Here is a 26,055-nt window from a genome sequence, read left to right as displayed (position 1 = left end):
CATCTTCAGTACAAGAAAATAAGTAGAGTAAAATCCCTACCAATGAAGTGACATAAAAGCACAGTCGATAGAAATATTCCTCTATCTGTTAGTAGCTTAATGGAAAACTATTTTATTCCTCCCATTCAAAAAATTACTTCTTAAAAAATTGTGTAACTCTCTGTAACTTCTCATGGTATTAATACAACATAAACCCAATCGTGAGTGTATGTAAACTTAGAAGTGCCAAAAGCCCATGGGTCAATTTTCTGACTGCTGTTCTCGTCCTTGACTGAGGATTCCTTGCTTGTTCAGCTGTTTGAAAAACATGGGGACCCCTCTTTAACTTTTCTGTGTTTGTTGTTTTTGAGACCAGTATGAGGGAATGGCTGTACAGGAGCTGTGTGAGAAAGTGGTGAGAGGAAGAAATACTGGCACATGTTCCTGTCCTGGAAGTTTGATTAACTTCCCCTCCGAGTCCCTGCACCACTGCCAAGTCACTTCCTCGGCTGTGCTGAAATTCTCCGGGGAAATGCTGTAATACCCAATATACGTCAGCAGAGAAGGAAGACGGCTTAACTCTTACCTGCCAGAGCGAGTGAACTTGGTTCTAGTTTCACAGGGCAGTTTGAGGGCATTTTAAAGTAGAGACAATGAACCTCAGGATTGAGAGAGAAATACAGTGTTCTTGTAGCATGATATTACTTGCTAAACACCATTTATAATAAGTTGTTTTATTTACTTAAATGGTTTAGGATTATGTTTAAGGACTGGTTAGTAGTGATTGTTGTTATTGTTGTTGAAGGATTTACTGTTGGGAGTAATTCAACATCTCAGCTGTCGATTAACGCAGCATCAGTACAGGAATGCACATGTATCAACTGGAAAAGGAAATCTGAGAGAAACGTCATGCATGAAAGCTAAATATACCTCTGTAATAGTTTGAAACACACGAAGTTGTAACAAAGGATAGGAAAGAGTGATGTTCTGTTCTCATAGCATTAGGAACACACTTCACTAACACACACACACACATATAAATTATACCGATCAGCCATAACATTATGACCACTGACAGGTGAAGTGAATAACACTGATAATCTTGTTATCATGGCATCTGTCAGTGGGTGGGATATATTAGGCAGCAAGTGAACATTTTGTCCTCAAAGTTGATGTGTTAAAAGCAGGAAAAATGGGCAAGCGTAAGGATCTGAGCGACTTTGACAAGGGCCAGACTGGGTCAGAGCATCTCCAAAACTGCAGCTCTTGTGGGGTGTTCCCAGTCTACAGTGGTTAGTACCTATCAAAAGTGGTCCAAGGAAGGAAAAGCGGTGAACCGGCGACAGGGTCATGGGCGGCCAAGGCTCATTGATGCACGTGGGGAGCGAAGGCTGGCCCGTGTGGTCCGATCCAACAGACGAGCTACTGTAGCTCAAATTGATGAAAAAGTTAATGCTTTTGTTAATGTTCTGCTGGGAAACCTTGGGTCCTGCCATTCATGTGGATGTTACTTTGACAAAAATCTACATCAAATCAATATTTGGTATGACCACCCTTTGTCTTCAAAACAGAATCAATTCTTCTAGGTACACTTTGCACACAGTTTTTGAAGGAACTCGCCAAGTAGGTTGGCCCAAACATCTTGGAGAACTAACCACAGTTCTTCTGTGGATTTAGATCAGGGCTCTGTGGGGGCCATACCATCACTTCCAGGACTCCTTGTTCTTAATGACTGTTGCTGTATGTTTGGGGTCGTTGTCATGCTGCAGAATAAATTTGGGGCCAATCAAATTATTTTTGAATAAAGTAGTAAATGTTTGCATTACATACATTTCAAATTACTGGCAGCAGAGTTGCCACTCAAGTTCCCCAAAAAATTACAGGCTTGACCATTAAAACTGAATTACAGTTACGGACTTCATTTCAATACAAAGTCATGCCATAGAAACTGATGGACAGCACATGACCTTAATACATTGCCTAGTATTAGCTATGGTTTTGTACAGTGGACCTTAATCTGTAAAGTAAAAAAAATATATATGTTCTTAGCTATACATTGATAACACACAGGCAATTTCCAATTTTAAGGACAAAATGAAAACCTAAACAATATTACTGTACAATAAAAATCTATATCAATATGTAAATACAGGTACAGTATTTACTCATCTATACAGATTTAATTTTCTATTTTTAAATATGAAATCTACAGCTTCTCAGTCTAGTGCAAGATAAGACCAAGTGTTTTCCCCATTGTCGTTGAAAATCAAGTTCCAAGATACAAACAGAAAAAAACAGCCATGGTTTGTATCTCGAATAAGAGTAGATAATTACATTTTTGCCTTACTGATCAGTCTCTTACATGTGCTTGCAAGTGCTGTGATTTACTGTTTAATCCAAAAGACCAAATCAAAACTCACCTGTACATGAACTCCATTTCCAAACCTCATATCAAAAGCTTTTGGAAAAGTGGGGACATTGTCATTCACAATGACTGTATCTATACTCAGAAAGAACATTGATGCCTTCAGAATGGAGAATCCTGAAAAAATATAAACATCTGCGTAATGATGAATTGTATTTGTTCCTTCTCCCCTTATTTGAAAGTTGTGTTAACAATGACACTTACTAAAATAAATGAAAATATTTACTTTCAGTATATTAAGGTTTCATGTAGCCTTTTCTTAAATCTGGAAAGGACCTGTAAAATGTAATACTCCCCTAGCTTTTTACACCTAGATGTATGCACCATTTAAAATATTCATTAGGTACCACATTGAGATATAAATGGATTCAATGTGACAGCTGAGTAATGTGTCTCAGTCTTGGGTACATTGTGGCTGAATGTGTTTCCTCTCATCCAGGCTATCTCTTTCCCTTAATACACAATGTTATTATTGTAATTACAACCACAAGCACAAAAAATTCTCACAAATGGTAGCAATGACAGGAAAGGATTAATTTCGTATTTTCATTCTCAAACCCATGGTACCCATATAGTCTCGGATTGAACGAAGGTGTGCCATTTCCTGTGGGAGGGCGGCCTTCCTGCTCACTCTGCACTGATACAGCACCATGTACTTCTGAAAATCATGTACTGCACTATGGAAGGAGATATTGGCCTTTAATGCTTGCTGCCCTCTTTGTTGGTGTAGCTAGAGTAAGGGATGGTGGCCAGTTTTCAGATTGCATGTGAACTAATAGCAGATAATCAATGTGATTTCTTTCTCTCTCTCGCCTACAAGCTATGATGTATTATTGCTTTAAGGAGGAACAAAGTGAGGGAGAATGAGATATAACCATATATAAGTAGTACTAGTATAACCAATGAGGCACAACCTAGTTCCCTGAAGGCAGACAACTACTGCAGAAGCTGTGTTGATCCCCTTTGATCTCCTGCACAGAAGAGATGCATAGTCTAGATGCGTTTTGTACACTATGGTAGTTTAGTTATCTGTTCATATATAAGCTTAAGAATAGATATTATTATTAGAAACATAAAAAACTCTGACTTTATGCTTACCATTCCTTCCCTATTACATTATCTTCTTTGTGCACTTCAAATAAAAAAATAGTTAATAAAACATCAAATAAAAAATAAAAACATAGCAAAAACAATAAGAACAAATGACATCTGAATATACTAGTTTACTTTAGTAAAAGTTGTGTGGGTGCATTCAAAGGTTCCATTCTTTGCCATCTTGTTATCTGGGTTATAAAATGGCTTTATGACCTGTTTGTGTGCAATTTGAATGTGTTCTGAAGCTTGAAGTCGATATCTCTTCTTTGTGTATTCTCTGAAATGTTTCCATTCCCCTTCATAATAAAAATGCAGTTGTTTTTCATATGCCACTGTAATTTGAGTAAGGGACATTCCAACAGTTAAAGCATCAAGTGGCATTCAGCTCTTTTTGCAAATGAATGCTGTTGTTTCAGTAGGTACAACTGAGGACAGAGAAGAAAGCAGAATAGGTTCCTTTGTCTTCTAAATTCAGTGTGACATTGTTCTGAGCATCCCGGTGACAATTTAATACTTGTCTAATACTATATGTTAAACAAGAAATTGTTTCGCATTGCATCCCAGAAGTATGGATAGTATTATATATCTACTCACATCATGCAATAGGGATTCCCCTTTCATTAATTTGAACAGTATCAATTTTGCCAGTATCAATAAAGATACACGTTCTTCCCATATTCAGATTGATCATTTTGAAGGGAGTCGGATCGGACTCACATTAGGAACCAGATACTGCATTCCTGTTGCTTTGTCCCTGCTAAACAATATTTTAAATCATCACAGAATCTATTTAGTTACTATAAACGTATAAGAAGCATCATATTGTTGGACCTGAATGTTTGCTTACAGTGCCCTCCAGATGTATGCATACCCCTGAATAAACAGGAACCAAACTCATCATATAAAAATAAAGATTTATGTATTAGCTAATGTGTCCTGCTGAAAACAAATCTACACTATTATATCATATTGGCATTGCACAAAAACAAAGCCATATTTGATTCCAGAAAACTGGTGGGTTTTGTTTCTTGTTATTCAGGTGTATGAATAAATCTGGAGGGATATGGGCTGTATATGTGTGTGTGTAATTGGAGGAAAGTTTATTTAATCATGTCTTTATTTGGTTTGCCTTACATCTTTTCATACCATTGGAAAATACAGAGAAGAGAAGCATGTAGTGAGAAACACGTTTCAATGAACAGCAGTTGCGGTCTTTGAGTTCATGGTATCTGCTCTGGGTCCTCACACACATGCTGAGGGAAGAGCTGGACCCATTCCAGAACAAACACAACACACATTCTCCTCTTCCAGTGTCCTAACAATGATTATCCAGAAGCCAGTGCTTGTGACATTGCACCTTTGTCAACCACGTTGCCTTGTTTATCATTCTTTCTATTCAGATAAATGCCATGTGGATTAAGCATTTTGTGCTTCTCCAAAATCCTCTTTTAAATAGTTCCAGTTAAAATTTGAAAATGCATACCACATGTTATGAAAGGAAGCACCATAATCATCTTTTTGTGTGTTGTTATCACACTCTTTTATCAAGTGAAGGAAGGTTTACAAAATGAAAGGGAATTTTCTCAGAGTGTACAAGTATACAGCTACAAGAACAATCAACAGAGAGCACATGGCTTGTAACCCACAATCCATTGCAAGATAAGGCACTTTAGGGCTAATAAACAAAGAAATCTGAATTATCAAGCAACACTGGACAACTTTGATCATCTTTATTTGTTTATGTTCATAAATCTGTGATGAAGTCTCTGCAGTTTCACACTAGATTGATCTCACTCAGATGTAAAAGAGTGAGAAGAGCTATTACATGTTTTCTTTATTACTGATTCTTGCTTGTTTCCTTGAATGGGCTTCAATTTAAAATCAGTTGGAGTGGTATTAGAGTGTGCAAGGCTAAAAAATGAAAATGCATACATTTATACTTCTAATAACTGTATTTATAATGGAAAACCTTGTAAATGGTAGGCTTTCTATACTCTCTCTTATATTTGTTGAATGAGATTCTGATTTCCTTGGCTCCGATACCAGAACATATATATGACTTCAGATTTTCCATTTGAAGTTAATAGGTCAGTAAAGCATTAAACAGCATGCAAAGACCTTCATATTTTAGCATAGGGAAGATGTGTCACCTCAAGAGTGTGTTTTTGACTGAAACTGGAAGCCAGCTCAGCAGTTGAGGTCACTTATCTGACCTTTTATCTGCATCCAAAAAAAGCTCCCCAAACAATCCCATGTGTGCATGGACAGTGGTCTTTGGCCAAGAACAAGCATGACCTCATTGTTTAGTTCTGTTCCAAATCAAATAAAATGCCTTATGTTTAAAAAAGTATTATTCATCCAGGCAAATTAATCTGCCTATTCTTATTAGAAAGTCGTTTATTTTTTTCTTAGATCCTAGATGATCAAATAAATGTACTGAAAAGAAATATAGAAGCTTACTATTATTTTATGTTTAATGTGGTGATTGCAATATTTCTAATTTATAAATATGCAATAAGTTCTGAGCAGCATCCCAGACATTCCATTCCTCACCACCATGTACAAATGTCTCAGCTTCCCTTGTTCCTCATTGGTCCAGCCCTTTCAACCACTTATAAATGCCTTTCTCTGATCCATATATATATCACTTTGCTGCACTCACCCATTGTGAAGTAGTGTTTTGTCTTAAGTTGCAATTCTGAGCATTCTTTCCCCTTGTTTGTCTTCCTGTGTATCAGACCCATGTTTTCAGTTTCGACCAACGCCCCTTGTCTTCTCCCAACAATCCTGTTTGCTTGATCGCCTGACCATTAGCCACTACCTTCGATTAGTGCCTTACCCCTATTATTCCCATCTACTGATTACTGACCTCTCGCCCGACCTGACCCTTCTCCTGCACTCTGCACCTGGGTCCAGCACCCCAGGTATTCCCAGTTATTACAATCACATCATGGATTATGATTGCATTTGGACAGTGCTGAACATACCGTACCTATCTACTTATTGGTCATATAACAGTTATTTGAGATATTTTTTAGACGCTTTTCCACATTGTGCGATTTAACTACATTTGAAGTGGCCCATGATGACTATAATTTGATTTAACTTTATATATGTATGTAACCTTGTGCCTGAAAATGGCATTGACACAGTGTAAATCAATAGCTCTTCAATACTTGCGTAGCCAGCCTGATTCAGCAGACTTCCCCAACTCCTATCTCCTTAACATTGCTATCTAAGTCATGTTATCTTCTGTCAAAGCTGCTGGCACTCTCTTTGATAACCTCAACAGCCCTCTGGACTTTCCAACTTAGTGTTACACTTTTTATGTGTGGGGGGGGTCAATCCAAAAGTGCTTTTTGGTTCTAAACTCACGTGCACAATTAAGACAAAATAATGTAATTATTAACTTGACTGTGAGCATGCTATTATTTATACTTAACCAAAAGTAAATATTATGCCACTTTTCCTATTTCCCCCAAGCAGCTCAATAATTTACAGAACTCAACTAACTTAAAATATTAAACTAGTGTTTCCTCATAGGAAGCCAATTTGATTAAGCAGCAATTTAAAACTTTCTTTTAGTGTTCTTGTTGTAAATTGCAATAGATATATTTCTTCCCACCCACTGTAAACATCGTTGCATGTTTGTATGTCTCAGTACATTATGTAACCCATTTATGGAATCTGAGACCATCTGGACATTTTCCAAAATTTGCAAAATTAGACAAACTAAAAAACTTGTATATACCAGCTTGAGTATTAGCATTCAACATTTGGTCTTGTAAAGTGCCTTGAGGTCAAGTATGGGTAAAAGCACTATCTAATAATATTATTCCTACCAAAATGACCAAATCTGCTGTGACAATAAGAAAAAGAAAATACGTCCAAATTACTGATCCTCTTTGAGACTAAATAGTGAAGAACTACAAGGATTCCTAGGCTTTTTTAATGTTAATCAGGAAGGTAAAGGGTATTGTTATCAGCTGTATTGTGACCAACAAAGTCTGCAGACTGCAATATCCTGCAGAAGAAGTTACAACTAAGGACTCTCTTGGTGCAACCAAAATAGCAGCATGTATGGGAATCGTTATAATTACACCTACCTTTGTGTAGAAGTGTTAAAAAAAATCCAGAGAGGATGTCATCTAAAAGAAAATGTGCTCCTGTGTCAGTGTTTCCTTAAGGACATTTCAAAACAGGAAGTATTGTTCATTTTAGAACTGCAAAAGGGAAAGTAACAAACAGCACTCTCTGTAAAAGCACTGCGCTTCCCAGAGATGAGAACAATAAAACACAATTAAAAAAATCGAATCAAATAACTAATTTAAAAGGGGTGTCATTACAGTGTTTGTTTTCAGATCTCGTGGACAGGGGCCGTCAGGATCGTTTCATGTGGTCCTACTACATTTTTTTGTTTACATTCCAGTTGTGGATAACTCTGCTGACTGGAATGACTGGACACTAAGGCCATAGTGCTGATGAACAGGGGGGCATAGACCTTTCTTCATTTACAGAGTCAAACAGATATGAGCCATTCTAAGCACGGACTTAGTACACCTTTTGTCATGCATCTCACACATGACCAGATTTTAATTTAACATTTCCAGTAGAAATGTTGTATGTAACAGGTTTGTTTGAAGAAAAGGAGCAGTGCAGGTATTCATAATATCCAGGCCTTATATAAAGTTTAAGATAAATAAAAGCAGAAATGATTAAGAGATACGTAAATGCATAAGTAAATGGAGTGTAAGTTTATAGTAAAATTAGAGTATATGTCAGTGGAATTATTGACAGTGGTATAGCATGCTGTCAGAAGCACAGGGCACTATAGTAAAACACAGTGCAAACATCTGAAAGCTGCATGATTCAAACCAGAGTAAATGGTGGCAAAGAAAAATAAGTGGCTAGTATTATCATGGGGAAAAGCATGGGAGAAACTGCTACATTTCTGTACTAAATTTACCACAAGTAAGTCTGCAAGTCTGCTTCCTTGCAAACATATTGATGGTTTGCAGATTTTACACATATTATTTGTATATGTGTATATGACCTGTAGACAAGAGACAAGGGTCAAACATGTAGTTTATACTGTACTTTAGGTGTATATAATATCGATGCATGTCTTTTTTTCAAATACATTTCTATTTTCAGTTGGAATCTCCTGGAATCAAATATAGAAAGCAAAGAGAAAGCAAGGCAGCAGTCTGCGCTACATGTGTGGTTTGTGCACTGGACAAAATGGGACTTCCCTGAGCTGTGCAGCTTCCGTTAACTATTGACTTACATATATATATATTTGAAATTTGTGGTAGTCCAGTAGGTGTCACCCTCTGCACACAGACCTCAGTGAATGCCAGCTCCTCCAGCTTGAACAGGCAAGCAGGCAGACTGCTAAAAAAAGCAGAACAGTGCCTGATCAATATTTACCCATGATCCCTTGCACTGAAAATGTGTTACTTAATAGGGTTTTACATTATACAGCATTTTTAAAGCCATTCATAAATTACTGAAGCATAGTAACGGGCAATGTAGAATAGCAATGGACTTGAACTGTGCAAGGGGATGAATGAAGGGTTACCTTGCGTCCTTTAAAGTTCAGACCTGTGTATTATAATAATTATTATTATGTGTTGTTGTTTATTCAGAGCTTTAACCAAATTAACTGTTTGTTTATACGACTCTGAAGGATTTCATAAATATAATTAGAGTTCAGTAGTTTGTGTAAACTGTGGACTTTCCCTTTCTTGGTTTATTTATTAATTTGTTTGTTTGTTTGTTTCCTCGAGAACATAGGTAATAGGAAAATAGGTTGTCATTTGAAATTCAGATCAGTGCCACACTTCAAGTTTTTTAACTATTGTGTTCCTCTTTCTCCTGAGCTATTATTTGAACAGATGTCTTTGGTCACATCCTTTTCACAATCAAATCACTTTCATTTTCATATACATTCATCAGAATTTCAAAATAAAGAATTAAACATTAGTGCAACAGTAGCAATATGAATAAGTTCAGCAGTGCACCAATAAGTACCATAAAGTTCCTATAAAAGACTGCAGGTTACAATCCAAGGCAGCTTTGCATTATACAAATTCAGGAGAAATATTCTGAAGGTTAAAATCACTGATATAGTTTTCAGTGTGTGTCTGAGGTTTGTGTATTTGAGTGCATAGACTTTAAACAGCAAGACTGTTTTGCCGGATACAAATAAGGAGACCATTCTTTTCAATGTGGAACTGGTTTGTTGACCTGCAGTAGAACTGTGTATAAAATGACACTGAAGGCATTTGTCACGCAGAAGAACAAATACTTTTATCTCATTCACTGATGTTGGTAAACATTTGCAGATGGGAATGTAATCCTCAAGAAAATGTGTATACCAGAAAAAAAGTTATACACTATAACTTTTATTTAACCTGAATGTACTGTCTGATAAAATAACCTTACATAATATTCCAGATAGACAGAGGGATACAAAGATGTATTGTTTTAGAAAGCAGACACAAATGCATTGTTCCAGCTATTAATGTAGATGGATTAGTTTTAGCTTTATTCTTGTCATCTAACAGTATTATAGCACCTGTTTACCTAAAAATGTTATTCTGTCCTTCCTTCTGCAAGACCCAGATTCAGTATTTGTTTTTTTCTACCTCTTAGTGTTTATATTAGCATAAATAGCTGTCAGTTTGTGTGTGTTTTTGAGATGACAGGATGTTAAATGCTAAGTTACCGAAGCACCGAACCTATAATACAGCGCTTGGCAAAAGCCCACTGAAATATATAAATTTAGCCATGCAGCTTTTGTTTCCATACAGTATGAAACGGTTGCCTCCTACTACCTGACCTTTTGAAGTTTGGTCTACCTGTAATCTTCTTCCCCCTCAGCTCGCTTCCCCCTTGTACTCTCTGGTGCACACAGCACATCAGCCCAACATAAAAGACATATGAGACAAACAAATGACCTGAAATGTCATTGTCTTTGTGCAGAAAAAGCTAATTCTTCCAGAAAATATCAGAAAGAACCCACTATAGCCTTCAGCCAGCTGAATAAAAGTCAAAAGCAAAGCAATATAAGAACTAGGAAAAACAAACTGTGATGTTTATTTGGTAACAAAATGGACCTTGATGTTATGTTGTCATAAACAGAAATTAAATGTAGTGGTGTGCTGTGTCCTTTACATGAGATTTTATTACCAACAGCATGTTATTTACGATACATCATATTTATAAGAATGTTTGTTTAGTAAATATAATTTTTTAGAGGTTTTTCCATTAATCTACACTGTGAAGTTCATCTGTTTGACAAATTAGTGTTCCTTGGTCTTTGTCATTTGTATGAAAAATGATACTGCAGCTGGCAGAGAACAGTGGCTAGCTAATTAACATGTCCACATTATGTAATGCAGTATTCTCCACCTGAGCTGAGTGGTTAGTGAACTTTTGATTTGCAAAATATATTTCAAGGGTGTCATTTTACCTTAATAATAGTGGTAAATAAGGTGAGGTAGTTCAAATAGAGATACTTTCTTTGTTGTGTTTTTACTTGTTGCATTTTTGTTCAATACACAGTTCAGTACATCGTTGAAAAACTAAATTGCAACATAAAACTGTTGAAACTGTTTTGACTTAAAAGTACACTGATCTTAATGATAATCATTCTTCTTAGTTTGTTGTGAAATGTAAAAAAATAGTTTTATAATTGTTTACAGAAATAGCTATATAAAAAGATAGAGATAGTATTTTCTCTAACATGCTTGTTTTAAAACATAGATTAGTTTGGTTTAAAATATATAGGATTTTGCTTTTTACTGTCTCAAGAGTATTTCTTGATTGAGGTGTGCCATTCCTAAAAAATGTGACTTTTCATTCTAAAATTATATTTTGTGCAGCCCAACGCATTTATCAGTCTTTTACTGTATGGTTGTAATCCTAATAGTACAATGGACAATTTATTTTAAAAAGGGTTTGTTTCACTATGATATCTTGACATGATTTAAAGCTTTTATATTTTTCTTTTGTGCCTTTGTGTCTTTGAGGCCTCCTCAGAAGGCCTTGTTGTTAAGGTTTATGTCTTTATGCCCAATTTGGTCAGACAGCTGTGGATGTCCTACCCAGTAGGATTGCAAAGCTGTGTTTTCAAATCCATCTGAATGGCTTGACAAGGTTATGGATTCACTAGGGATAAAAGCCTGTATATGGGCAAACTCAAATCAGGAAATCCTTCTTTTTTGAGGGAAAACAAAGACAATTCTGTTTTGCAGATGTAATTGGTGTACATGCAGATTGACTTTGAGAAAGAAATGTGAAAATCAGTGAAAGTACACTGACTGATCAACAGATGTTCAGATAACTCTAGCTCATTAGAATTCAGCTGCTGTATTTCTCAGCAAAGTAGAAATTGGGGAATATTACAGATTTTGAATAAAAACAGATTAAGGTTGTCGACTTTCAGGTTTCAGGTCTGTCATCACTGGTTAAGTCAGCAGGCCATCATGGTTTCAGAAAACAGTATTTTGTTATTTTGTGTTAGTTTTGTTTGAAGTAGTTTTTTGGTCCAAAATAATTTGGATTCTATCTAATTCTGAATTGAATACATGGAAGCAATATATATTATCTCCATGAACCTTTTTTTTTTTAAATGCTTCTAATTCCTTTTTTGTGGATGAGAGCTCAGCTAAATTGGAATTGGAAATTTATGTTCAACCTAATGGACATTGTTGGTTTGTGCCACAGGAAACTGACCTAGTCAGGTTATCCAGTGATTGCACACAGCAAGGGCTGCTTGAGTGTGAACTTTCCCACACTGCCCCACTAACCTGTGTCACCCAGTCCCTGGAGACACAGTTCCCATTGCCTCTCTCAGCACTGATTCATGCCCTCACTGCGATGGCTGCAGCTTCATATGAGAGCTCGGAGCAAGTGCTAAGCAGCATAATGTCCACATCAGCATATTTTACTTGTTCAGTGTCATGCAGCCAAGCTAGATAAGGGAAAAGAAGTCACAGAAGTTGGAATTGAGAATTCAATCAAATCCTGCTCAAAGGGCAGTGCCCCCCTCTATTGTATAACTTATTGCTTTTAGGGATTATATCTCACTGGCTTGTTTTTGCCCCTACACCATGAATCAGCTGCATATAAATGTGTTTCATTAACTTAGGTGCCAGGATGCTTAATGTGCTCCTGGTTTAATTGCGTGAGCGTGAGTGCACAGGCAGGCGAGATGCTGTGAGCCTGTGAGGAGAGCAGCAGTGCAGGTTCACACTTTGTCTGAACAAAAGCAGCTGAGGAAACGAATGCGATGCTGCTGGGGCTGGAACTATCTAGTTCAGACCGGTAGCTGTTAGCAGAGGAAGAGGGAGGAGGGGGAGAGAGGGGGATAGATAAGTATTTCTGATCTCAGTCTGCCTCGTTTATTCAAAATAACTGCAAAATGTCAGGCAGGCACTCACTGCTGTGGTTATGTGACTGCTTCTTATTGGTTTTATTAATAATGATTTACATATGTATTTATTTATTTATATATCACTGAAATGTATACAAAGAATATATAACATTCATATTTTAGAAGCAACAGTACTGGAATGAATCACAACACTGTAATATATATATATATATATATATATATATATATATATATATATATTACAGTGTTGTGATTCATTCCAGTACTCTTCCTTCTAAAATTTAAATAGATAGATAGATATAGGTATAGATATATAGATATAGATAAAGATAGATAGATAGATAGATAGATTCAATTATACTTAAATTACTCTTGCTTCATGCTAATTTTTAGGTTATCTTTAAAGCCAAGTGAACATCCTGACTAAATAATGATCTTAAAACACACAGTGTTCCAGAAAAGAAATTATACATTTACGGGCACTTATCTTCAGAAATGTCAAAGAATAGGGCGTACATTTCAGGCGCACTTAAGTCAGTCTGCTTTTTCTGGTACTCCATTTATCTATCAAAGCAAAAACCTGGTGCAGCAGAAAAACACTCAAGGGCTTTAGAGGTATGGGACCAGGACTAAGTTCAAGTTGCTTTGCCTGGAGACAGGGGAGAAAGCATCTGACCAACTATGTGTCCAATGAGAATCCTGGAATCCTAAGACCTTGTTATGTTATGACATTTGTGAAAGAGTCCAGGCATCTTCCCTGGCCCCTCTCCCAAAATCTCAGGGGCTTAAAGGCCTCTGAAGCACAACTCTCTGGGAATTGAACCTTTACAGGATTGCAGGTGTCTGTTGGATTCATCAGAGAGATTCAGGATTCTTTCTTAAGATGAATGTGATTTGAAATTAAAATATAATGTTGTACTTAAAGAAAGTGCAATAGTATCCCTGCCATTATGAGATTGATTAATATTATGACCACAAAAGGCAAACCATGCAGTAATACAACTGCACCTGTGTGGTAGGCATAAGGCTCTAACTGTATCATGAAGGCAGAAGGCAGTGAGCTTCTTGCTCACAATACTGAGTATACAAACACATGGTCATGGCTTCCCTAATCTAAGATTTAGACATTCATAAATGGTTGTGTAAGATTATATATATATGTTGCCGTTGATGTTTGCTTGGTTGTTTTTTCTATGTCTGTGCAAGCTACTAAGTTGCTCTTTTAAGAGCTTCAAGAGCTGTGTGATAGATAAGACACAGATAATATCCTGTCTTCCAGGTTATTCCCCTCCTGTTAGTATCTCTTTTATCTGAATTTGTGCCTCTTGAGGCCTCGTGAACCTTGCCTTATAGTGTGAGGGTTCTATAAAAAGGGGAAGCACATTTTCAGGCAAGCCAGCTACTATACCTGTCACTGCCGTGCACATAATAGCAGGAGCAATCGCTGTAATCACAGTAACTATATGACACATTTTGTGCATTCTGTTGGGATGTCGGCAACGTAGTGTTTACTTTTCTGGCTTTATAATCCATTGTCTGACAATAAAATTAGCTGTTAAGGGAGAAGCCGAGATGCTACAAATAATTTTCCTGCCATGTGTTTCTCAGAGGAGAAAGGAATTTAATTCCTTTTAAATTATGTTATTATCTAAACATAGTTTGTGTAGTTTGTGACCATAACTAAGAACATACCCATTTGTAAATGTGATCAAATAAGATCTGTTTATGTATGTATTTATTGGTTAGAAATGACTAGAGTTCACCTAATGCTATACTTTCAAATTACTACATTATTTTAAGTTTTGTTTTGGCGTTTTAGTTTTTTCTAAATTATATTCAGAGGAGACAATGGTAATTCATGAAAGGGCGAATGTGTATTTAAGGTGTTCCTTTAAAATGTATATAGATATTTCTATACATATGTCTATTGAGAGAAGTGCAGTAAACGGGTACAACAAACATGTCCATTTTATAGGTTTATGTTATATCCATTAGCAGAACAGAGTTTAAAAGGTAAATATTGGGTCAGTTTTCTCACTGCAAATTTTCTTTATTATTATTTATTTATTTGTGCAGAGGTATTAATATTGACATGGGCATCTAAAGGGTTTTAAAAAAGTTAATGATCAAATTCAGGTGATTTAGGTGATCCTTGGACCTATTAATATAGCCTAATATATAGTTATAGTTACTACCTTATTAATTGTATAGCCTAGTTGTTGATCCACTTTTGGAGGGATATATTCAGATTGTAATGTCTAATGGATAATATGTAAAAAGAAATGGCCCAAAATGAACAGACACCATGTTCTCTCCTTGCCAGACTCGCCTAGTAGGTAAAATGCAAGTTAATTGAAACTGGTATGTCTATTTATAGAAATGACAAACTCATGTTGTGACACTTAGGTCCCTGTTATTGAAGCAAATTGGTGCTGTGCTGCAGCCATTACCTTGTTAGGGATGCTAAGTAAGGACATTGAGATTTGTGTCTGTTATATATTGGAGTTTTGCATGCAGTTATTTGTACTTTTCCTGCAAGCACATAGTCCCATTGATCATTCGAGATACACAAGTGAATAAGTTGCAGAATATGAAAATGCATTCTAATTATTATCGATAAATCTTTCCATGTGTGTTAGGAATTTCAAAAAGAAAAGATTTAGAACAAGGAGAAGCCTCCCAGATTACAAACATTGAGTGTACTATTTCAGATCCTCATCTATAGAGTTTGCTCTAAATGCAGGGAGCTTTCATCAGACAGCACACAGTCCCTTTGTTTTGTTTTATTCTGATAATGACAGAGCCGCCAGTCTGGACTGAAATGCAAAAAAACATAAAGGAGACAAACTGTGCAATGCCTAATAGACCTCTCACACCAAACAGCTGTATTAAATCTCCATTGCTGTGTACAGTAGTTATTTAATCTTTGGCATATTTAATGCTGAGGGGATCAGTTTTCTCAGTACTGGATTGGAAATTCTTTTTGCTGTGGCTCCTGTTCTGACTTTTCTGGTGCTAACTTGTTAAGGTTGGCAATATCAGATCTTGACAAAGCTCAGAAGTTGCCCAGGCTTTGCCATTTGTCTTGATTTTTCTTTTAATATGGTGCAGTAAGCATTATTTAACATGGTTCAGGGCGAATGGTTCAACTATGTTAATGTTGTTTTTCTTATGGATACGTTTTGGTATTTGTAGAAAACCTTGTATATAATGGAAGCTTAGAAACTCCCAAGTTTGTTAAACTGAGACCCTGCAGTGTATGTTCCACTTTTATTTCTCCCTGTTGACTCCAATGGAGATGTTTGGTGTTGACACTGAGACTCAGTTTGCTTCGGTGTAACAACCCCAGTATTTTTATTTTAGTTCAAAGGAGTACAAAATGTCAGCCAGGGGCTTTCAGTTTATCTGGAAATGTGAAACAGGATTTATCATGAGGTAAATGATATAAATCCTGAGCTGTTGAGTACTGATATGAAAGTATCTGTGTCTCGAAATTGAAAGTTGATGTAATCTTAACAAGCATGATCATTGGAATTTATTACAGGTGCACATATACTTGTCTATTACTGTGCTGGTTAAATATTTTTGTATATATTTCTATTAGGTCAAAGCTCAGGTTGACATTTACCTCTGGCTCCTCTTATGCAAAACACATCAATAGTTCTGTTGGCACTGACTCAAGGGCACGTTGTTACTAAAATGGATTAGGAAGTGTTTAAATTTAGGCTGCGATTTCGATATTTCACAGCTTGTGTTTGCACAGATCAGTAGTGCTGAGTCTCTCAGTTCACCATGAGATAACAGTGGCCCTGCCTCCGATAGATTTCCACAGCAGGCAGCCTGAACAGGGCTTACGGTCTCTCTCACATGTCTTTCTACTTCATGCCAGGCGTCAGATTTGTTCTGAATGCTTTCTTTAAACAGAAATGCATCAGGGAAATTTTTATTTATTTTAATTGACCTTTTCAGTTTGTTTATTACTGATTTTCTCTTTTTGCCTTTATTTTTCCATTGACGTCAAGCTCTTAATGTGAGGCTTAATATCATGTCTGGACTCTTTTTTTTCCCCCTCCAAAATCTAAATACAGTATGTGGGAAACTGCAAACAGCAAAGTTAGCTCAGAGCAAGGCATTCCAAAAGTATATCAAAGTGAGCAGCTCTTTCTTTTTTGGAAAGTCGTAAAATGACCGTTAACTTAATTTCCAAGAAAAGACATGGAAAATATGTACCAAGACAGTACTTGTCCTCACTGTGCAAAGTAATGTCATCATTGTAACACACATATCTATCTTACAGTATTCAGGAGTCTTTACCCACATTACATCAAGCATATTACAATGCATTTATTTAAAACAATCGAGTAATAAAATGTAATTTTTAGAAAATGTTTTCTTAAAAAAGGACAAGCAAATAATTCAATTAAAAACATATAATTAAAAAGTTATCTTTGTTTTCTTGCAGAAGAACAAGGAAGTATGTTAGTCTAACTGTTTAATTAGCTTCGTATTTCCATAGAGTCTGTACTCTGGGTATGTTTGATTTAAGTGTGTACATTTACCCTGTAACTAGTATTGTTTGCACAATATGCTATTCACCATATCTGCTCTATAAGGTCTCATAGTTTGAACAGGATTCAGAGTCAAGGTGTGTACAGTGATTATGATTGTGGATGGTTTTATAGATTGTGAGGCCTACAGAAAATTCCCTTGCAGCAGCTGGGATTAGTGTAATTGCTGCATGACTAGACATTACATAACCAGACCGGGGGTATGTTACGATAAAAGAAAGCGATGACATAGATAAGCTGATAATAAAACAACATATCGAAGAAACCCAAAGTTTTCTTTTTGATTTTTTCTAATTTACCTTTTAATAGACCCAGCATGTTTCTGTCTGCTTTGGGATACACAGTCAAATGAAACTCCAAAAGCATTATTAATTGCAAGTTCTGTGTTATTGAGATCTGTTGAGGAATGTTTACACAGCGTGGCCTTCGGTCTTCTGTTCATTGCCAGCTGCCTTCATATTGCTGTCCTTGTGACTCCAAACCAGTCTGTTTTGGAGCCTGTTTTCCTCGACATTGTTAATAACTGTCACTGCATCTCTGGCTCTAACCATCAGACTGCATCCTTCATTGCCTAAATCATAATCCCTGTATGTGTGTGGGGTGCCCGCAATGCTATTATTATTTACTCTTATATATCTTATATTTGCATGGTAATGTATTTCCAGTTGCATGCTATTTATACTGTTTTTGCAGTTCAGTTTAGTCAGGAAGGGAGATAAAGCTGACGTTCTTGTATTTTAAAAACTGTGCATAAGGATCTAGCCATCTGTGCCATGGTTACAGACTGTCTCTCTGGGATGGTGAGGTGGACAGGTTGTAATAGTCTGTTAGCTGTATTGTCCTGCTTTACTGTACCCAACTGGGTCACTTCTGTTGTAGATTACAATCATCCCTGGTGGTAGATGTTAAGTGGATATTAACTTATGCAATTCCCTATGAAAAAGGCTACTGAGAAGAAGGGCCCATCTCTTTGTGTGTTGTTTTTATTGATTGCAGGTTTTTGTTTAGGCAGTTAAACAGTCTTAACAATATATAAAGAGATCCTTAATAAAGGTTCAGAATTGCATCTGTGTATTATTGGAGTAGGATCAAAGCAAAAATAAATATGGTAATCAATATACTTGGTACTTCATTTTCAAATGTATTCCTTTTTGAAATCCATTCCTTGATATTGCCTGCTGGGTAGCAATGATGAGGAGAACAAAGACAAGAGCATGGGGGAGATGTGTGACTCAGGGCTTAACTGAGTCAGTAACATTGAGTGGAGAACTTATGAAGCGGCAACAAGTGCAATTTAGCCCGGCGCTGACATCACTGGCACTTCATATAATGAGGGAGCACAGTCTTCAGGCTCAACCTCAGCTTCTCCAAGAGACACCCACAGCCCTGATTTAAAGCGAAAATGAAAGGCAAAACAGTTTCTCTCAAGAGACACAATGTTCTCTCTCAATTAGGTGGCCCCTCTCCTGTGTCTTTTGTTGCTCAAGGGGAGTCTGTTGTCCATCTGGGCCTCTCTGTTGTTATGCAGTGAAAAGGCTTGCTCCGAACCCAGTGTGTTTGGCATTTGCATGCGTCTGAGAGCTGTTCTGCCTGACGCTAGTTAATTGGATTGATCAGGGAGCACTGGTACAGGCATTTGTGGCTGCTGTGGATGCTTTTTAAGTACATTATTGCAGTCCTTTCCCCCTTTTCTTTAAGCATGCTCAGTTTTTTCTGCTTGTGACCCAGTTGACTGACAATAGACCACCGTATTGCTGACACACTGACTCATTGCCTTCTTTTTCAGATCACCTTCCTTGTGTCCGCTTCCCGGAGCAGGCAACTCTCAGAAGAAAGTTGCTCCGCTCTGGGTCTCTTCTCTCACTACCTCCATCTCAGTCAGTTTAGCTGGATGCTCATACAGGTGAGTGAACCGACTGTCTGCGACCCAGAACTAGCAAGTAAAGCTTCCCAAGGTCTTGCTCAAGATTCATATACTGTATGAAGTCATACATACAGACGGGTGATAAATTAAAGGAAAAACCAACATAAAGTGTCTCAGTAAGGTTTTGGGCACCACGAGCCACCAGACAAGCTTGAACTGAGTCAAGTCAATTCGGAGTCCTTTCATCATCACCCACGCTTACATTATAATGGTAAAGTCCTTTGCATATAGGCATTTCTTGCTATGCTATAAGAGCATAAAAGGATTTTTAAAATGTTAGCGCATATACAGACGGGAGACAAATTAAAGGAAAAACCAACATAAAGTGTCTCGGTAAGATGTTGGGCACCACAAGCTGCAAGAACAGCTTCAATGCTCTTGGCACAGATTCTTCGAGTCTCTGGACTCTACTGGAGGGATGGACACCATTCTTCCAAAAGATATTCCCTCATTTGGGGTTTTGATGTTGGTGGTGTCTGTCTAACACATCTGTCCAAAGTCTCCCATAGGTGTTCAATTGGGTTGAGTTCTGGTGACTGTAAAGGCCATAGCATATGATTCACATCATTTTCATACTCATCAAACCATTCAGTGAGCCCTCGTGCCCTGTGGATGGGGCATTGTCATCCTGGAAGAGACCACTCCCATCAAGATAGAAATGTTTCACCATAGGATAAAGGTGATCACTCAGAATAACTTTGTAATGATTTGCTGTGACCCTTCCCTCTAAGGGGACAAGTGGACCCAACCATAACAGGAAAATGCCCCCCACATCATAACAGAGCCTCCGGACCCCCTCACTGTAGGGGTCTAGCAGTCAGGCCTGTACCATTCTCTTGGTGTCCCACACATGCACTTGCCCACTTGTCGAGAACACTAGCCAGTTGAGCATCTTTGTGATTGAAGCTCCTGCCATACGTGCCCCAATAATGACCCCTTTCAAAGATCCTTTCCTCTTCCCATCTTGATCCAAAATCGAGGTCAACTGGGCCTGCTCAGCATTTTTATACATGCCACAGAGCATGATAAGATGTTAACTGCTTAATTGTATCATGCAGTACGAAGGCATCTGCATTCGTTATGTTCCTCCACTCATTTATTCAGGTTTGTCCATTACTTTTTCACCCGTCTGTATATAGGTGTATTTAGGTGTGCACATTTTGTATTATTGTCCAATGAGGTTTTCAAAGACACTTCTTAACAAAATAAGAACCAGTGAACCGTAATACTGGGATGCATTCAACATTCAGTGCAGTGAACCAAGCTCACAAATGTAATTGTCATCATGACTTACACTAGGAATCATGTTTTAGGGGTGAATTACAACAGAGCAAACGTGAAATTACATGGAGGACTGGTAGGTTTTACAAAACACAGTTACAAAACATGTTTAAAGAATATGCAAAAGCCCAGATGAAGAATTTTGATTACAAAAAAGTTGGTATGTTTGTATCTTCCAAAACAACTCAATGTTAATAAGAAAAGTAGCAGGTTAACAGAAATGTTAAGAGAACAGATGGGACTTTACTTAACAAGTAGAACATGTGCAAGGTAGTAACTAATGGCACCTGTCACTGAGTTTTGGACCGATGTTGCTGTAGCTGGAAGGGCATCCCATACTGTAACTCTGTTAAATACCATTATGTCATTACACTGACATCACTGGCAGTCAAGTCCTCTAGCAACAGGCCACATCACACTCAGACACTGAGGCCTGTTTATTGATAATATTAAGAATGTGACTTCCCTTATATGAACACCTGACTGACACTGTAAGGAACTGAAACAATCAGTAACTACTACTGTGTAGTGTGATTGAAAACAATATTTTATTTTCACCTTGAGATCCATAGTTTGGCTTGAGAATGGGAATCATTTTGTTTATTTTTTCAGTGATAAATATGCTTTGCCAGATCATACATTTGAGCATGCTTTGAAATGGTTTAGATTTGGACTGGGTCGCCTAAATTGTTGTTTTTGTTGATTTTTAAGGTAATAGATACATCATATTTCTTTCTCCTAAGACAGAGCATTTTCCTTTGACAGTGTTTATTTAATTCAGAATTCTGACTTTTTGCATTTTAGGATTGACGTGTCAATCACACAAGCAAAAACACCTCTCTTTAGAAGCCAGTGAATTCTGGTCCTGTCAAACTGATTATCTTTGAAAACTAAAATAAATAATTTCCTATCCAGGACAGGGAAATGATGTCAAGGTGTAACACGTCTGCAGAAGCAATAGAGAAATGCAACATCTTCAAGCCCAGTCTTGTGATTAACAATCATGAAGTCAAAAATGTACATCCTGTTTGCACAATCATGAATCTATTTTTGTTTTATAGGGCACACTTACATGAGGATGAGCATCTTTTCTGAAAGCTCTGCCGTGAGTCATGTTTAATCTGGCTGTAATAAAAATGCAGTTAGGAGAGGGAGAAAAAAAAACTTTCAGTCAAAGGGCTTATTTTTACAAGTGAAATCTCTCTAAAGTTTGAGGTCAAGATCAGAGAGATGTACGTGTCAAGGAGAGTGGTGTATTCCTCTCTGTGTGAGGAGAAAGAGAGAAGTATAGTTGTGGTCTTGTCAACGCAGATAACTTCGGGTACAAATCCTTGTCAACTCCTCTGCCCGAGCATCTCAAGGAACTCAACTTTCAATTTCAGTTACATGATGAAAAGATTAACCTTTCTCATTCAGCATAAGTAATGGCCCTTGTTTTATGAAGCCTTCTGTTCATGAAGGGAAGTGTTTCTTGGCTTAATAAGTTACGTGAGCCGTAATATTGGGATGCATTCAACATTCATGCAAAATACCATCGATGGCTCACTGTCATGTTTGGGTGTTTAAAGGGGAAATTCAAAACGTTTAAATATAGCTCTCAGGCAGAGTTAGACTGTGTGTTTATATATATATATATATATATATATATATATATATATATATATATATATATCAGATATGTACATATAAGAGTGGAAATAACCCCAGAAGTAGGCCTGTGGAGCACTGTGCAGAGAGCATTTTTACTTCTCCTTTTTTATGTAATACATATATTTTTTTTCTTTTTTCCTTTGCCAGTGAGACTTATTTGATGCATTCTGTCTTGTGTAAGGTTTTTATATAACACAGTTCAAAACTGCTACGTGTGACTGTGCAGATTTCTCCAACTGCTGCTCGGATGAAGGTGCCATTAAGGGTCACCCCTGTCTCTCTGATCCTGTTGAAAGTCTTTGACAGACTACACATTCTTCACCGCAGCTGCAGCAACACAGCTGTGAACTGAGAGATTTTCAAGCAGCTCTTTCTGATGTAACTTCAGAGCAACGACTAATACTGATTGTCCCACTGAGTGAGAAGAAGAAAAATGTATACATATATCAAACACATTAGACATGGTTTTAAAACCACATAATTAAAAGGAAATTAGTTATTGTGTTAGCATGATCAAAATAGATTTTGTTGAGATGTACAATACATACATATTTGTTTTATTGTATTCCTTGGGAAATTAACTACAGTGAGGGAAAAAAGTTTGCTTTGATCCCCTGCTGATTTTGTACGTTTGCCCACTGACAAAGAAATGATCAATCTATAATTTTAATGGTAGGTGTGTTTTAACAGTGAGAGACACAATAACAACAAAAAAATCCAGAAAAACACATTTCAAAAAGTTTTCAATTGATTTGCATGTTAATGAGGGAAATAAGTATATGATCCCCTAACAATCAGCAAGATTTCTGGCTCCCAGGTGTCTTTTATACAGGTAACGAACTGAGATTAGGAGCACTCTCTTAAAGGGGGTGCTCCTAATCTCAGATCGTTTCCTGTATAAAAGACACCTGTCCACAGAAGCAATCAATCAATCAGATTCCAAACTCTCCACCATGGCCAAGACCAAAGAGCTGTCCAAAGATGTCAGGGACAAGATTGTAGACCTACACAAGACTGGAATGGGCTACAAGACCATCGGCCAAGCAGCTTGATGAGATGGTGACAACAGCTGGTGCGATTATTCGCAAATGGAAGAAACACAAAATAACTGTCAGTCTCCCTCGGTCTGGGGCTCCATGCAAGATCTCACCTCGTGGAGTTTCAATGATCATGAGAACGGTGAGGAATCCGCCCAGAACTACACGGGAGGATCTTGTTAATGATCTCAAGGCAGCTGGGACCATAGTCACCAAGAAAACAATTGGTAACACACTACGCCGTGAAGGACTGAAATCCTGCAGCGCCCACAAGGTCCCCCTGCTCAAGAAAGCACATGTACAGGCCCGTCTGAAGTTTGCCAATGAACATCTGAATGATTCAGAGGAGAACTGGGTGAAAGTGTTGTGGTCAGATGAGACCAAAATCGAGCTCTTTGGCATCAACTCAACTCGCCGTGTTTGGAGGAGGAGGAATGACCCCAAGAACACCATCCCCACCGTCAAACATGGAGGTGGAAACATTATGCTAAGGGGAAAGGACAACTGCACCGCATCAAAGGGATGATGGACGGGGCCATGTACCGTCAAATCTTGGGTGAGAACCTCCTTCCCTCAGCCAGGGCATTGAAAATGGGTCGTGGATGGGTATTCCAGCATGACAATGACCCAAAACACACAGCCAAGGCAACAAAGGAGTGGCTCAAGAAGAAGCACATTAAGGTCCTGGAGTGGCCTAGCCAGTCTCCAGACCTTAATCCCATAGAAAATCTGTGGAGGGAGCTGAAGGTTTGAGTTGCCAAACGTCAGCCTTGAAACCTTAATGACTTGTAGAGGATCTGCAAAGAGGAGTGGGACAAAATCCCTCCTGAGATGCAAACCTGGTGGCCAACTACAAGAAACGTCTGACTTCTGTGATTGCCAGCAAGTGTTTTGCCACCAAGTACTAAGTTGAAGGGGTCAAATACTTATTTCCCTCATTAACATGCAAATCAATTTATAACTTTTTTGAAATGCGTTTTTCTGGATTTTTTGTTGTTATTCTGTCTCTCACTGTTAAAATACACCTACCATTAAAATTATAGACTGATCATTTCTTTGTCAGTGGGCAAATGTACAAATACTTTTTTCCCTCACTGTAGATTGATTATAACATTAAAGAATTTTGTGGTTGCTTGTGTTGAGGAACCAGGAAATTAAATGTACATTTCAGTTCTTTTTCTAGATATATTTTTTACTGATTGTATTCTGTGGATCTTTTTAGTTTAATCCCTAGTTATCCTCCACTGCATTATCAATGACAGGATGAATAACCAAACAAACAAATCACCCATGCTATACAAATTGGAAGTACAAAATTGTGATTCTCACTGGAAAGTATTTCTATGTGTAAATACATGATTCAGATATGTGCTTTGTAGTTTTCTGCTGATAATAACAGATTTTGAAATGAGTCTGAAATTATGGCTTTGCAGAAAGATCTATTATTAAATTATATGAATTAAATTAAGTTTAAGCCTAAACTCTGCTTTGTTATTAGCACTTCAGAAAACTTTCACTGGCTCTGTTAAATCATGTTACCTGTGGATATCAGGATAATTTTAACATCCATATTTGTATTCAGCTTTAATAAACATAATTTGCATGTTTAACTTTTTTTGCATGTTAAAATTTTCATGCTTCCTTCATACTGTACTGGTTTAATTTGTGTTGCATCTTATTAAAGTTCCATTTATTAAATATACCAGTTATAGATGCTGTGCTAGCTCCTTTGTGGTTATTGCTAATGTATCCTTTCAATATTTATAGTAAATGTAGTACTGTTTATGACCATTCTAGAATATGCAATACGCATTAAATATGTAATCAAATATTTTAATGACCCTGTGTTTCAGGAAACACAAGCTAATTTGCAGGTTAATTACCTGTTGTTATAAAATCAAAACTATCTATTTGATTGATCAACTATAGTACATTGTTATTACAATTATTTTCTGTTAAGTGGGCTAGCCTTTGGGCTAATGCTCTATTACTTTGCTTACAAAATGGAGCATAAATTAACTGTTAATTCCATCAGAAACTTTGCTATCCATTTACAGTACAGTATACTGGAAAAGATCCCTGCCATATTAACCTTAATTAAATCAGAGCTCAGTGTCTGAATTGAATCCAGTGCAACTGACTGCCGGCTCAGTCAGTGTTTCCTGACATTACATAACAGGATACTGCAACCTGCCAAGATGCTGTCAAAGAAAGCTTTTTCAAAATATTTCTCAGACATCAGGGTGAATGGAGAATCACTGTATGGAGGTTAATGTAGCATTACAATTGCCTTAGCTCAGGAGCGGATAGCTCAGGTCACGGAGGGCCTCAGTCCAGTGAGGTCTATCAAAATCATTAGAATAATTAAGAATTGTGACATTAAGTTAAACTGGTCCAGTTGAGCTGATTATTAGTCCCATCAGACAGTTAAGAGATAAGCTGGCACAAAAAGCAGAAAACACTGCAGACTTCCGGCTTTCTAAATTTCACTGAAATTTGTGATTCTGTATAAAATTTGAGAATTAAAAAAGGCCAAATATAGAATGAGCATTATTTATGTGGTTTATACTTTCACTTTATGTGTTTAAAATAATTTTATCATAGGTTACATTTTATATTTACAAAAATAACAGGAACAATTTTTTTTTCTTTAACCACAGGGTTGGGAACCACTCCTCTATAGAATTATGTTG

General features: G+C 37.2%; 1 protein-coding gene across 1 annotated transcript in view; it reads left to right on the top strand.

Annotated features, from left to right (window-relative positions):
* adgrv1 (adhesion G protein-coupled receptor V1) overlaps nucleotides 1–26,055 on the top strand; it is a 175,885-nt gene that overhangs the window by 109,631 nt on the left and 40,199 nt on the right. The window contains exon 84 of the mRNA XM_066711856.1: nucleotides 19,257–19,373. Within this exon, the coding sequence (XP_066567953.1) occupies nucleotides 19,257–19,373 (117 nt within the window). The remainder of the gene's footprint in view (nucleotides 1–19,256; nucleotides 19,374–26,055) is intronic.

This window comes from Amia ocellicauda, chromosome 8, assembly GCF_036373705.1.
Source record: "Amia ocellicauda isolate fAmiCal2 chromosome 8, fAmiCal2.hap1, whole genome shotgun sequence".
In the NCBI taxonomy this organism is placed as follows: Eukaryota; Metazoa; Chordata; class Actinopteri; order Amiiformes; family Amiidae; genus Amia; species Amia ocellicauda.
The sequence above is the reverse complement of the archived record's forward strand: the minus strand, read 5'-3'. Positions and strand labels throughout refer to the sequence as shown.